This window comes from Falco naumanni, chromosome 12 (assembly GCF_017639655.2).
Source record: "Falco naumanni isolate bFalNau1 chromosome 12, bFalNau1.pat, whole genome shotgun sequence".
NCBI classification, from domain to species: Eukaryota; Metazoa; Chordata; class Aves; order Falconiformes; family Falconidae; genus Falco; species Falco naumanni.
In genome coordinates this window covers 27,528,161-27,544,150 of record NC_054065.1, presented here as the reverse complement: position 1 = coordinate 27,544,150, position 15,990 = coordinate 27,528,161, and the positions used below count along the sequence as shown (strand labels likewise).

Genomic DNA, 15,990 nt, shown 5'->3' with positions numbered 1-15,990 from the left:
GTACAGCGGGGAAGTGTCATGAGCTTGAAAAGCAAGAAATACAATAAATAATACTGTTCTAATTCATTTGACTCTTGTTCCTTTGAACTGATAAGTTCATCTGTATTTGTAGAGGAATACAGAGGGCACTGGCTCGGGTTCTGGTGACTGTATGTTAAACTCAGCATTTCCCTAGAAGGCAAATCACGGAAAGAAAACTAAACCTTGAGTTTTGTTAGACCCGTCAAAGATAGTCATGAGCTAACAGCATAGATTTTCAATTTGGTATGTAGCCCTTCGAAGTTAATGGAGTTCAGGTATGCCTCTTACTTTTTAGAAGTGAAGATTTTCTTGAGACTTACTTTATGGTGTCTTAATTGCTGTAATGTACTATATTCAAATATTAAATAATCATTGAAGGGCAGACCTAAAGATGGACGTCTTTGCTGAAGCTTGTGCCTCTATGCTTTTCTTCAAAACAAAATGTAATCACTTCAGAGTGCAAAACTTTTTACAAAGAGAAAGAAATAGAATTAATCTCCCTACATCTAGTAACGTGCAATTGTTGAACCCTGGAAAAAGGCTAGCACACGGTAATGGTTTGATTTGTTTCTGATAGGGATAGCTTGTTTTTCTCCATCTTACTGCTGCAGTCTGATAAAGTGATGGGTGGTGGGGAGCCTTGGCAGGAGGGGAGTATGTCACCTTCCAATTGGTACCTGGATATGAAAATTACAGACTTGGGACATGAAAATTTTAGTTATAAGATATGTGTGAAGTGAAGGGAGAAGACTTATTGTGTAATGAGTGAATAGGTTGACTGGAAATTGTTTGTATTTGTCATTTTTGAAGTATGTGAATCATCTTGTATCTTTATATGGGTAAGAATAATCCCCTGCTATTAAGAAAATTCTTTTATTTTAAATGGAGCATGAAACATTTGAGATCTAGACTTGTGTAATATTTTCAGTTATAAGGCATAGCCTGAGAAGTAGAACTAAAAATAGTTTTAACAGTTGTTAAAGAAAAGCTAGAAATTCTACTCAAGGTCATCTTATTTGTGCTTAGGAATTGTGCCACTTGAATACCAATTAGTTGTAAAATGAGTAGGTTGTGGGGGTTTTTTTCTTGTTCTGTTAAATAAAATCATGTAAAAACTTCTATAAAACTTAAGCTTGTGAAAGGACTGTAGTAGGGCAAAGAGTGAGAATGGTCTGAATAAGAACATCTGAACTTTGATGGTCTGTCCTACTAATTGAGTCTTCTGATCCCAGTACCATTACTTAATCACACTCTGGTTCTGCCTGCATTGTAATTGGAACATATTAGCTTATACTCATAGTCTCAATTTTTAATAGAATCTAAATTATTATTTTTTTAATCTGACACATGATTGAGAGGAAGTGATTTTTTGGCAAGAACTCTGCAAACCACATGGCTCTGCTTCCAGATCAGTATCCAGATCCTGTCTCCTAAGGTTTCTCATGCTTGTGATTGATCTGAAGTGAAATGTAGCAGAATTTGTTGCGGGTTCTGAAATTTTCCAAGTTTTCTATAGTACTGTTAAGCATTTTAGAAAAACCATTACTGTTTGTGAACAGTACAGAATGTTTCTAGGTTGGAACTTGAAGATAGTTGTATGCCGTAACACTCTAAGAATAAAGAAATCCAGTAGGCTTTTGCATTGTCCCCTTCTCAGGTGAGGGAACCTTCTTATTTACTTGTGGCATGTTTTTAATGGGACTGTGAAACACCTGAAACTTGTAAATAATTTTATTTTCTTTGCATCTAATCTTTCTTCATGGATCAGATGTGGTCCTTTTGGTCTAAACTGTAAACTATGCTTAGAAAGGAAGCAATGGGTGTATACATATCTCTATATATTACAGGTTTGCTATCTCTATATTGAACTAATTTCTGGCTAGAAAAAGGGTGGTCTGATTAGAAATTGTTATCCCATCCTGATCTAGTTGTTGAATAGGTGGTGAGACTAGAACACCTGCGTTTTTAAAATTAAGAATATATTTCCTCAACTGATCTTGAATCACATCTGTAAGAGACACAATCTCGGTATTCTGCCTTCGTCCCTAGCCTTGAAAAGCATCCCAGCGTTGAGTGCTTTTGTCATTGTTGGAGTGCCATGGAAAGTGTGATAGAAATTGATGCTATGTTTTCTCAAAAAAAAAAAAAAAAAAAGTATGTATTGAGAATTAAAACATCTGGATACACTTCTGAATTTTCTTGTGCTGGGAGGTGAAAATAAGATACTGGGAAATTCAGTGTGGTCTTTTAAAAAAAAAAAATCACAAGAAACACCCCACCCGTGCCCCCCAACCAACCGACAACAAGCCACAAAAAAAGAACCAAGAAAGACGTTGGTGGTGGTGGTGGGGAGTAGTCATTTCCCTCATTCATAAAATATGAAGAAATATTTCATTGTACTTCCTTTTGTAATTGGTGAAGAATGCATGTCTCTTCAGCCGTCTCAGTTTTCCAAATGGCAGGCTACATTCCTTGCAAGCCAGGCATCATGTGCTTTCTATAATGTTGGATGTGCTGGAGTGGTATGTTCAGAGAATTTGACTTACTGATAAGAAATCATTCCTTTCTATTTTTATTTCTTGTCTGCATCTGGACATATTTCCCATAAAGACAATTTGTGTACTGTTTCCCTCTTCTAATAAATAGTGTGCTCATGGTATGTTCTGCTTTCCTGTGTTTCTAATACGATGATGTTCACGATACGTTCCCTTTTAACTTCAGGCTGTACCTTAGTTTCCAGATGACTGCCATAATCGGGATTAGCTGCTGACAGCAATCTCCTAATGAAATTGTGCTTTTCAGTGATCAATATAACCTTTTCTCAGGGAGAAAATGTTACATCTAGGTGGCAACTGTTGTAAAATATGTCAAAACCAAGAAGCATTTCATTTATGAGCAGGTGAATTTTTTTGTGCTGAACTTGATTGTGTATGTGTCTGTTTTCTTTAATATACGTTTAAAGGACCCAGGGTCTTCCAGTCCTCTTTTCTTGCAGAAGTAGTTGCCGCTGAAAAATATAAACTGTGTGAAGCTAGGGCAACTCTAGACTCTTTATTCTTCAGTCTTTGCAGAAAAAATGGTGTATGGCTATAGCATTTCATTAAAATTCATGGTTGGCGTTGAAGAGAAAGAAGGGGGGGGAAAAACCTGCAGCGGGGAAAAATGCAAAAAAAGGGAAAATATCTCTTCTTGATTCCTTTCATTCTGTTTGTCTTGACCACAACTTTTCAGGAGGAACACCTTTAAGCAAAATGTCAGTGCTAGGGGTTTTGTATTTAGAAAGGTGAATGTTTCAGTAAGTTGCAAGGAATATTGCTTTAACAATTTGAGTGGGTTTTTTTTTTAAATGTTAACCAAAAAGGTGGTGGTTTGCCATAAGTAATTTTATGTTCTACTCCAAAATACTTGTATTTTAACAGTGAGCAGAGTATCTGCCAAGCACGGGCTGCTGTAATGGTTTATGATGATGCCAATAAGAAATGGGTACCAGCTGGTGGATCAACTGGATTCAGCCGAGTTCATATATATCATCACACAGGCAACAACACATTCAGAGTAGTGGGCAGGAAGATTCAGGATCATCAGGTAAGCAAATCTCTGAAAATTTGGCATATGTATCTTAAGCTATTTTTGTGATTCCTTTTAAGAGTAAGGAATAAGTCTTCAGTAACATTGTGGGAGCTGTAAATAATAAATTTAATTTTCTTTTTAACCAAAGTAGCAAAACTGTGTTATGGCTTTTTCCTCATAAATGAAGCATTTTAGATACTCCGAGGTGATGTAGTTCTTGTGCACTCTTGTACCATTCCTTTCTACAGATAGCTAGGTGTAAAGGCTGGTGGTTTACACAGAAGTCATCTGGTTCTCTTTAAGGCAAGGTAGCTACCTAAAAACGTTCCTTCTTCCCTACTGTGTGCTGTTGGCTGTGGTCTGAGTAGGTACCAGCAGTTCTTTTGCAGCCCCTTTCTGTTTTATGAAAAGTTGGATACCTATCTCACTTCCCCAGATCATTTCATTTAAAAAACCTCCTGACATTTGATAATGTTGATCATTACCACTTCGAGAGACTGAAAAGGGAACAACAGGGGTTACATCTTAGTTTCCTTGTTGAAGTTCTTAAATCTTGATTAAATGGCAAATTTAGCACTCTGTCCTGAAACGTGCTCTGCCTTGTGATAGTTGGGGTGGGTTAAAAATCTAATCTTTTTGTTTGAGGAAAGCGTCTGTATCTATTTCCTTCTCTCCCAGCATTTCATAGAATACTTTTGGTTTGTTTTTTGTTCATTTCTCACACACCTGAAGCATAGGCTGATAATCTCCCATGTGTTCTGTTATTAAACACTTATTCCAAGTAACAAATGGTCTCTGTGATTCATCTGAGAATAAACATGTGGGGTTTTTCTCCCATTATTCAGTGGAAAAAGGTGAGGATATAGTTATCCAAGTGCAATGGGATCCTCTTAGTGGATGGCTTGTAAGAAATGGTCATCCTACTAGCCAGAATTTATCACCTTTTGTGTGAGCCATAGCAATCTTGCAGAACGGTACCTTGTGATGCATAGTAGAAGTCTGTGTAAACTGCTGCTGAAAGCACTGCAAACTAGGGGTGCAGCACCCACGGGGAAGGTGATAACTTGGGTTAAAAAATTAAATTCTAACAAGTATTCTTTTAAGTTAATGGAAAACTGAGTTTCTGAAATGCAAATGCATATTCATGTCAAGTACTCTGCTACTAAGTCAGAACTGTTGATATTAGTACATTGCTGTTATAAAACAATTGCAGTGATCTGCATCTTTTGAAACAAGAACACATAAGCTGCAAAAGTTGATACAAAATATCTCATTAGTCCCCTTGTATATTCTCATCACTGATTTCATGGGGCTTTGGAATTAAAATTAAAATGGTTATGTGCTTCAGCATTTGATTTTACAGATTATGGGCTTGAATTAGCTGATGTGGTTAAGGAAAAAAGTTATATAAAGCTAAAGCTTGTTTGTAATCGTTGTTTAATCACATAATTTTTTTATTATTATTTTAATGATTATAGGTGGTCATAAATTGTGCCATTCCAAAAGGGCTGAAATACAATCAGGCTACACAGACCTTCCACCAGTGGCGTGATGCTAGGCAGGTGTACGGTCTGAATTTTGGCAGCAAGGAAGATGCCAATGTCTTCGCAAGTGCCATGATGCATGCCTTAGAAGTATTAAATTCACAGGAAGCTGGTAAGAGTCTCTCAACTTTTTTTTTTTTTAAAGACTGTTCAAATACAGGGATGGAAAAAATTCAAATATTTATGCTTAGAAGTCAGTAAGTCTTGTTTCTAATCATTCAGCCTCTGGCCAGTTTAATTATTTGGGTGTTTTGTCTACCTAATTACTGTTTCTTAATAGTGATTCTCAACTTGACTGCCACCTGTGTAAATACAATTCCTAACAAGTAAATGGATTTTCATGTTATCTATTACATAGAGATACTTGCTGACTTAGCGTTGGTTTTTTTAAGGAAGCAAAACCAAAACACTGCACCAAGAAACTCCTCATACCTCTTGATCAGGGCATTTTTCAGAATTTCTAGAGACATCCAGTGTTCTTCATGTGTATTGGTGTTTTTGCTTCTCACTGAGTACCTGTTTATTGTGAGAACATTAGGTTTATTCACTCCGAACTTTGTAATTCATGTCGTCCTCTTTGGCAGTTCTTACCATAGAGTTTTCTAGCTTGGAGACCTTGGATCCAGGGGCAACGTTCTGATGAGCACACATAATTTAGATAACAGGTCCGTCATTTAATTTGGTTGGAGAACAGTGTGACATAGAGGGTTTAAAACATTGGTGGAAAAATCAGTGGCTTTGTTTTCAGGTGATACCTGTAATATATTCTAGATAGGCTCTACAGCAAATTGATCAGTATAACACTGAGCCGCACACAGAGTGAGATTTTAATTTGAAAGACTAAAAGAGACTTTTGTGTTCTTGTAACCAAATAGAATTCTTTTGTCCTCATTAAACTTTAAAGATTGCCTGTGTAACAAGAGAGAGTACTTGTGTGCCAGTTTTCTTTCTGCTGTGTAGAAGAGAGGCTGTAGATGACCTTACTAGGGCTGTCTCAACAACAGCAAAAAAGGAGTGACTTTATCAAGTTGCTTTTCAATCTGATAGTTTTTTCAAGGCTTACCTTTTGAAACTAAGCTATCTAGACCAAGGATATAGGCTAGACCACTGCATTCTGCAGTGCTTGTGCTGTTTTATGCAGCATGAGGCTAAAATAGAAGGAGTAGCTAAAGGCATACAGTTTTTTGCCAGCTAAAATAATCCAGTTGTGTATCCCATCCTCCTACCTCTCAGTTGGATATTTTCTCTTCTAAATCCCTCAGTTCTCCTTTCCCAAAGGTTGCTTGATTGTAAACGTCTCATGTATTCTGTTCTATCTCCCGACCAACATGTGGGAACACATGAAGCGTTGGTTTCTACTCATTTGATATCATGTCAGGCCTTTTCAGACTTTATAATACCCACAGGATTGAGGTGTTTATGTTGTTTCCCCATTACCTGTACTTGAAGAGTTTGGTATAACATGTTTCAAACAAGTGTGTATATATATATGCATATATATATTTTCTTTATTTCATTTAACTCCTCTTAATGGTAAAACTGAGCTACTGGAGAGGCTGAAATGACACAGGCAGGGATGACAGTGCTAATTTTTTAATTGGTCAGTGTGCTTGGTTTTTAATTTCATGGATTATTGTGATTTGTCTAATGACTAGTTCTCTTTATGCGAATTATATGTGGGCTAACAGCTATGTTGTTATATTCTTCAGTAGTAGAAACTTTGAGCTAATATGCCACTTCAGTTTGTAAAGACTTGGATAAAACTAAAATGGTTTTTAGGGATTTCTTTTATATGCAGCTTTAGTAATACAGAACATCATTTGAACAGTAGCCTAGAATCAGTGTAATTCCAGAGGAGCAAACAAAGTAACTCTTTCCTGTTGCATCACTTCAGTAATTTCTTAGAGGGGAGGGGAGCTGAGCTTTGCAATGAGTCTAAAAATCACTGTACTTAAAATTCAGTCCTCTGCTCATTCCATATCATGAATTGTTCCAGATCATTCTGCCAGTAGTCTCTTCATTGATCTCTGAAGTCACCCTTAAATTTGAGTTTGTATGCTTCCTTCAATTTAATACCAATTAATCCCTGATGATCGAGGGGTTGTTTCGTCTTCAGATGGATTTTTGTGTGATTCCTGAAGTGAGTTGAATATGACTGTAATATGTTCTGGTTGCTGGCTACAGTCTACCTGGTTTGTTCTTAAGAGCTTTGAGATACAGGTCTGACTGATGAGGACATGAATTAATACGGTTTGTAATGAGGTTTGATAGTGACTGGTTGTAACCTGTAAGTTTTCTGAATTGTAAGATAGTTGCTTTGTTTCTCCTTCCTGTGATTTGACTTGGTAGTAGTAGATACAACTCAAAATGAATTAGTCACAAACTAATGGTGCACACCATCGGCAGAGGAGATACTGTCAGTTGAGGAGGACTCTGGCTGCTTAAGATTTGCTCTCGCTTAACTTTTTCACAAACAGCTCTAGCTTCCATCAAGATGAAATAAAAAACAAAGCTTGATGTTGTTAGTGTTGCCTCAGCAGATGTCGGAAGATAAGTAGCTTTGCACTGATGCTTGTAAAAAAAATTCGTGATTATGCATATGGAATTGCTTTGTAAGCCTGTTACCATTTCCAGACAATGTTTATAAAGATAAATGGTCATAATGTATCCGTGTTAGAATATTGTCAACAAGTGTTCCTAATTCTTATCAGCTGGGAGGTTTGTCAGTGTGTATTAATTTTTCTGACCTGTATCAGTTTAAGAAGTAAAAAAAATAAAAGTATCTTTCTGAACATACCTGCTTCAGTAATGCAAGTAGGATACTAAGTAGCTTGCAGTTTAGAAACAAACGAATTGGGCTTTTTGCTTAAAGTTTTAATTTCCTAAAAGTGTAGCTATAAATTAATTCTTGGTGGTGGCTTTGTGGTGTTTTGGGGTTTTTTTCCCCCTAGCATCTCTGACATAGCTGAATATTTATTTTGAGAAGTCACTGGCTCTGAGGCTGTAATATTAACTCTTAATTTTAGGAGATAGATGGCAACTGGGTCCATCCCCATCCTGTCCTGTGTCCCCTGTGGTCGTGTCCCCCCCCCCCCCCTTTTTTTTTTTCAATAAACAAGCCTTTTTTGAAAGGAATTTGTGCTAGTATGTGAAGATCAATATATTACAAATTTTTAAAAGTCTTGCAGATAAATTCGAAGTAACAAAACTATCAAAAGTATAACACATGCAGTCCTCCTCGGTGTACTAATGATACTGCTTCAGAAATCTGGACCTGAAGAGGACAACTTGTCTCTAACAATTTATGTAAATTGCTCGGTTTCCTAGTATATTTAAACCAGCATATAGCATCTCCAACTCGAGTAAAATAAATCCTATATAGATACCTCCCTTTTACTCTAGGATTGCTTAGAATTAAATTTAGAATTAGTTTAGGATTAAAGTTTGATTATTGCAGTATCATTATTTTCTGCTGTCTTCTCTCATTTTGGCAATTTCTTTTATTAGCTTGGTTATTTTAAGTTGTATGTTATTGATAAAAGGAAAGCAGATATAATGTTAGTAAAGCATACTGTTCAGAAACTCTTAAACCTGTAGGCAATTTTTTTAAACTTTATGCAAAGGTTTACAGAAATCTAAATGCTTCTGAGGAGTATTAAAGATTATTTTGTGGACATCCTTTTGGCTAGTCAGCTGTTACTTATGCCACTCTTTAAAAAAAAATATTATCCTTCTCTTGCATGTATTTGAAAAATGTCATTGATCTTTGCTTGCAGTTGGCATCCTCAGCTGTTCTGCTGGCTTAATTTGAGGTTGTTTAATTTAGGCTCTCCCTCTAGTGGATCTAGAGAAGCCAAGGGGTGCCTGTATGGCTGAGCACTCAGCAACGGGCTTTTTGTCGATCTGATGAGTTCAGAATGCAAAGTGAAAGTACTTGGAGTAAAGCCTTTACTGCAACTGGCATTTTTCTTCTAAAAAAACAGTACAGGTTTATCTCGAAGATCTCTGAAGTACTGGCTACCTTGTCAGTGAAGCTGTTTGAAATACCCTGCATGTCTAGTGTCTTGGGGTTTTTTTTCTCCTCCTGATTTACAGTGCTGCTCATGTAATCATCCTAATTTATTTTATGCTTAAACTTGGTTTATTTAAATCCATGTAAAAGTCAGTGTTTTCGCTCTGCTCTGGTTCAAATGACTGCATTAGCTAGTAGCTATTCACCCAGACCCTATTTTCCTGCTGGCTAGTTGAACAGATTGTAGACCACATGCAAATCCAGAAGAGAAAGACAGCAACACAGGGCTGCGCTTTTGCCTGGAATTTTAAGGTATACTACTAATGCTGCAAGTTCCTGCCCTATACTGGTTTAGAAGATGGATTAAAAATGAACTAAGATTTGTTTCTGGCACTCATTAGGGAAAATTTTGGAAGACTTATTCATTTAATTAAATAATTGTCTGAGGTGGTCAAAAGTTACACCTTCATCAAATTACAAGTATGCATCATTAGTTTAAGAGGTCATTTGAAGAGGAGTTCTGGCTTTAAGGCTGTGTGCAGTGTGTTCAGATATTCAGTAATTAGTCTTAATTGTCTAAAGACGACTGCTTTCTGCAAAGGTTTTGCATTGCATTATGAAGAAAATTTTCACATCTGCATTAAACAGAGTTCAGTGTTGCAATCAAAGTGCCTCTGGAATGAGAGAAAAGCCTCAATGAAGGGAAACTGGATGGCTGAGAAAATTCTCTGATGTGTGAGAAAATGGATTATTCCTTTGAAGGAATAAGGGCAAGTAAGGGATGTGTGTGTTGGGCAAGGGGAGGAACAAAGGGGTACCACATTCAGTTTTGCTGCAAAAAGTACCTTCTAGTTCAGGGGGAATTGGCATTCTTTCGTGTGGCAGCAGTCTTCAGCCTCAAGAAAGCCTTGCTTAGAGAATAAAAAACTTAAGTATGAGATTTGTATATGTGTAATATGCATTTGAGGAGGTACTTTGAGTTGTTCATTGCAGAAAATGAAAGTGGCAAAAGAACTGAAGGATGTAATACAACTGTAAACAAGCCTATTCTAATTCTTTCTAACAGAATTACATGTATGTAAGATTCATGGTGGGTTTTATACTAATCTTTAACAGTTCTGTATTGGTTCCCAAGAAGATTTTGGGATATTTTGGGTATAGAGGCAAGGGATAGGAATGGCTTCAGTGAAGCTGTGCTAATATTGCTTTCGATGACACTTTAATTAATAGGAAAATGGGGAGGAGGAAAAAGAAACAGAGGGGTTTTTTGTTTCCAGCGTCTCTTTATTTTGTTAGTCTACTCTTGGAAGAAAAACTGGAGGTTGAAGTTCTTTGAAATTATTGGGACCCCTAGAAGTTAGGTTGTCCAGTTATTAAATAATTAGACCTTCACGGGGAGAAGGTGCATGCTTTCTCCACAGCTGTATACTGATGTGCAGTCATTTCTCTTACAGCAGAGATGGTTCATTAAATCCTTGCTGATAGGAGAATGCTTTTACTTGTATGATAGATTGAATAATTTAGTATCTTCGGGAAATGTAAACAAACAAAAATGGGGGTTGCTTGACTGGAATATGTGTAGAGACTATAGGAGGCTGAAGAGAGAAATGTATATGCAGGGCCGGGGGTGGTGGTGGGGGTGGATCTCAGATGTTTCTCCTCATGCTGTTTTGGTTCACATCATGATAAAACTTGTTTTGTGAGAAGAATTTTTCTACTGGGATGAAGTAATTATGCTATACCTGTACTGCTGGCAAGCCTCTGGAGCAGGGTGTCAGCACCCCTGTCAGAACTGGAGTAACGTGATGTGGTATTATTACCTGTGTTGTCAGAAGTTAATATCTCGGGTAATAACTCTGATTTTGCTAGCAAGTTTTTTCTTCTTTGAAAAGTGAGATTGATTAAAGATTTATTTTTTTTTTCAGTTACTAGATTTTTTAATAGCTAATCCTGATCAACTAGTCCTGGTTTATATGCCAAAATACTGACCTGAGAGAAGTCCTGTTTATTGGATATAATATTTCCATTTTAATTGCACATAAGATCATTGAAAGCATCATCAGTGTTATACTTGTGGTATTTGGAAGTAAAGGGGGTTGCTAAGTTTTCAGAGTTATACTCACTTTTAAAGTTTGCCTGCGTGGTATTACTGATTTATGTGATTCTTCAGAATTAGTATTGTATCAGGTGAAAGCATTGAAGTTTGGGTGGGCAACCCAAAGAATTTCAGTAAAATTTGGTAGTTGGTCTTAACTGCATGGCAAACATACACAGAAGTACATTAATTTTGTGGTTAAAGTTTTGAAGTTTTGCTTAATAAACACTGGGGAATGTTAATACATTTTTCTCTTGAGGGTTCATATTGTTTTACAAATATTACCAGTAGAAGTTGTAGCTATATTAAATCTGCTGCCTTTTGGGAGCAGGATGTTGTCGTAAAATCATGAACATAATTGTGGAAATACAACTTTGCTGGAAAGGCTCATTTCTGTAGTATCGTATGCAAATAGTGACAGTCATAATCTACAACATTGCTATTAAAACGAATTTTGGCAGAACTGGAGAAAAAAGCATAAATATTCTGCAGTATATGGTATTGATACACTTCCAATACTTGCTTTTTTTAAGACTGTGATGCTGTAGATTCATTAAGTAACCACATGACTGTACTGCTGAAGCATTGTCTCCATCCCCCGTGTATAAAAGGACTGCAGAGAGAAACTTCAAACCTGCTTGCTTCGGGTCGCACGGCAAGTCGTGCTGAGCCCAAGCCTAGCTACCCAGGGTATCAGCACTCTGTTTCCAAGGCTCTGCTGGCATTGATAGGAGGCTTATCTCTACTTAAATCCAAAAGTATTCTAATATTTTTGTTATTCTTGTCCCCTTTTATTACCTTGATCAGGTAAAAGTGCTTGTGCAGTGAAATGGAAAGCGTTTACTTTCAGTATAGAAAATGCAACATAATACCCACTCTGCCAAAATAAGTGATGAGTAAATTCACTCAGCTGAAGGTACTTACAAAATGGTAGCTGTGTATGGAAAAGCAGATACTTGAAGAAAGAGAAGGCTTAGCTGGAAGATGATTCATTCCAATAGAAGTACTAGAGAAAAGTTCTGTCAGTTCTTAATGACCTAATTTTTTACCATCTTGGTCTTGCATGTAAACCCATAATCAGGTCTCAAGGAAGGTGCTGTTTTGCTTCTGCTGGAAGCTAGTTAGCAAGTCTCCCCAGAATTTCTTCTGTAATGTCCTGGAGCAGGACAGGCTGTGAATGGGATGGCAAGGAGCTGGAGACAAGTGAAAAGCGACTTCAACATAATAATTTTTCTCATTACTTCCAAACATAGATCTCTGAAAAAGCCTGCTTTCCACTCATTGTGAAAACCTTGAAGTATTTAGTAGAACACTTCTTAAAAAGTTCTTATGTTCTATCATGTACATCTTGTTGCTGTGGTTTTGAACTCTTGCCTGGGGTCTGTTCTTTGCTTAGCAAAGGTGTACTCAGAAACTGTACTTGATGAAAATGTTTTCTAAAGATTATAATTAGTCAGTACACTTTATAGCATATGCCTGTATAAATTAACTTGATGTCTGCTTTCAGTCCATTCTTCCTTTGGAAAGTCAGTCATATTTTTATTTGAATATCAGACTGTATAATTGGAACGTTGCTTAGTTTTGATGCTGATTACTGAGAAATGAAAGAGTGGGAATTCTTAATTATGGAGTTGTTTATATGAACTGTTTCTCTGGGGGAAGAAATGAGATCTTCACCTCAAACTAAAATTCTCATGTGTGATAGTTGATCAACTTTTTCTAAAGGTACTAGATTTTTTAAAAAAATTTACTTGTGTCTTTTAATGCTGTACTCTGAACAGTACAGTAATTGCAGGAGTGGGGGTTTTTTGTGCGTGTTTTGGCTTTCTTGAACCATAGGGCATGTGGGGTTCTCAGGAAGATTTCATGTGACCCTGACTGCCAGCAGTCCTGAAAAAACCCACTTTGCCGATCCTTAGGTTGCCAGCTCCCAAGCAAACCTGTCCAGCCAAATAAAAAATATGCACTGTAACTCATTGCATAACCGGTAGTACATTTATTGCTCCAGTCTTGAACAGTGGATCCTTGGGGGTTTTTATGGCCACTACCTCATAGGAACGTGGGGTCTTCAGTGTCAGCCAGGTGCTATGTCAACACTGTTAGCATAGGGCAGGTGACATGGAAGGAAGTGGGGTGGAGACTTCGGTGTGAAACTCCAAAGCAGACCATTTAATTGAAAGACTGAAGGCACTGATGAACCAAAAGACACCAAGGGAGGAGAAACCACTTGTTTCCATCTCCAGCTGGCTAATTATACTTACACAGGGTTGTGTAACCTGGAATTAATTCAATACAATATGTTACATTGTCCAACAATAAACAGGAATTAATTCAGCACCTGAATGGAGATAGAGAGGTAAGAAGTCAGTTGGAGGTGAAAGTTAAGGAGTCTGATAAACTGCAGCTCTCGTTGTGGTTTAAAAAGGTGGTGTTGGGAATGCTTAATTTGGTTCAAGCGGCCCCCAGCAATCTGGTGGCACTTTAAGCTATGCTAGCATAGTTGTCTGTGACACTGCGTGAAGAACCAGGACTGGTTCTGATCTTGCTGGTGGAAACACTTCTTGCAGGCTTTTTTCCCCTGGGATTTTTAGTGCATTGGATTTCCAGTCCATCTCTTGCTACATAGTTGTCTGAACTGTCATAAGAGGAAGGGTGATGCAAAGGTGAGAATGAGCTGAAAAACAGAAAGCATTGAATCTGGAGCGGCTGCTGAACAAATTAGTATGAAATTATATCCTCTGTCTGAGTGTGCTGTGGAGTGCACCATCTGTGCTTTCTTTAGAAAAAGAAAGATGTTAGGTTTTCCTTAAAACTCAGACTGAATAGACCATTCGGCCTCATCTTACTTGGCTTGTACCGGTCTCTGAAGATGAAGTGATCCTGTAGAAGGATCAGACTTCTTTTCCAGGCAGTATCTGTGAATATTTCTCTTGGGGGTTGATGTTTCTGAAGTATCTTGAAGTGTTCAAAAGCCTCTGAGAGTGTTTTTTATTAACTAGCTCCTGCTTATTTATTTATTACACCATCTGTCCCACTATCAGACAGTTGTATTTTAGCAGTGAAGCGGTGATCTTGGCTTGCTGTAATGAATGTTAGAGGGTAACATACTTTTCCACCTGGTATATACCTTTAACTTGCCAATGGCCATTAGCATACTGGTTGTTGGACATCTATGCTTGCAGAGAGGAATTTGTCAGAGAACAGGCCACATGACTTGGTAGCTGAACCTTTATTTCTTGAAAGCCTTCAGCATACTCGGGAGGTTGTGTTGCCTTATGGCAAAAATGTGTGAGGAGTACTAGAACCGTGTCGGTTGTTAACAGCTCCCTTGCGTATATAGCTGTATATACAGACAGAAGCACGTAACTTACTGGAGGAGGTTGGCCAGGTTACACCAGCGTGGCTTGCTGACGGTTGCATTCTGCAGAATTGATGGAGAACGTGGCTTTCTGACAGTGCACTAGAACAAAGTTTGAGGCTGTGAGAACGGGCTTTCTGAGGGTTAGGCTGGTTGGAATAGCCAGTGCAAGTGAAGGTAGGTAGTTTGTTTCCAGTGATGCTAGCAAAAGAAAGAGTTGGGGGGACGCTAGCAGAAAGGTTGTACGGTGGTGGTCAGCACTCAGCTACTGCAGCGTGATAATACCTTGTTCAAAAAAACCTGTTAAATACTTTTAAATTAAATGCGTGGAAGTTTGACGTTTTCATTTCTGCTGTGTTTTCAGTACAAAATAGTTCCAGTTGGTAAATGGCCATAGTATGACCATTTATTTTTATTTTTGTTCTTTTTTTATCTATTTTTAGATCAATGTGTTTCATACTGAGAAACGGCAGATCTGAGGAAAGGGGGTACATTAGGTGTGGCAAGTGGTAGTAGTATATAGCACTGCTGGATGGTGTCTGCTTGTAAAAGCCCATGAAAGGCTGCAGCATGGTGCAGCCAGCAAATAGCCTGGCTGCTTGGGAGCTGCAGTCATGCCTTAATGGGCATAAACGCCTTCCACCTGTCACACAGGGGAGAGGACAGAGGAGGACATAAGACTTCAGAAGTTTTAAAGTAGAAGAGTTTTCCAGATGAGCAATGTGACAGATGTTTCTACTTACTGATAATTATTATCATTGCAATTGAATCTTTTGCATTAAAAATAATACAGATCTATATGTGGGTATCTCTTGGAGATACTCCAAGCAAAAATAGTACATCCAGGACAACGTTTTGTACTTGGGTACAAGGACTGAATGTTTGGTGAAAAGAATCAGTAAGGAGGACGCAACCTCTATAGCACACTTACTGCTTTTATCTTCTAGAAGTAAGTTTTCACATTACTTTTTAACTGTAGGGTGCAGTAGGTAGTATACGCTTCTGTAATTTTCAGGATTCATTGTTTTTATGACCAGAGTGGAAGCAATACAATGTTGTTTAGAGTAAATGAACCTTTCTGTATAGCCTTTAAACAGGGCAGTCTCCTGTCCTCGATGTCTCAGTATGTCACGCATGGTCCCTTCATACTTTTGGACGACTTTCACAAGTTCAGATGGCAAACGAATTTTAAGTTTTCATATTTGAGATGGGAGAGATCTCGTTACAACTCCATCACTCTTAACTAGTTTGGTGGAATCTCAGCAAGAAGTTACTGTTTTGATTTGGGACCTTTTCAGAACCTGATAATTTTTTTGTTTCTTTTTTAATTCTGCTTGCTTATAAAGTCCATAATCTAAAATCTATCTGTAGTCTAAATTTCCTGGTTTAC

General features: G+C 37.7%; 1 protein-coding gene across 10 annotated transcripts in view; it reads left to right on the top strand.

Moving 5' to 3' along the window:
* The window catches only part of ENAH (ENAH actin regulator), a 99,077-nt gene that overhangs the window by 44,697 nt on the left and 38,390 nt on the right, over window positions 1–15,990 (top strand). For all 10 annotated transcript variants that reach the window (XM_040611690.1, XM_040611695.1, XM_040611696.1 and 7 more), the window contains exons 2-3: window positions 3,441–3,606; window positions 5,070–5,247. In XM_040611690.1, the coding sequence (XP_040467624.1) occupies window positions 3,441–3,606; window positions 5,070–5,247 (344 nt within the window). The remainder of the gene's footprint in view (window positions 1–3,440; window positions 3,607–5,069; window positions 5,248–15,990) is intronic.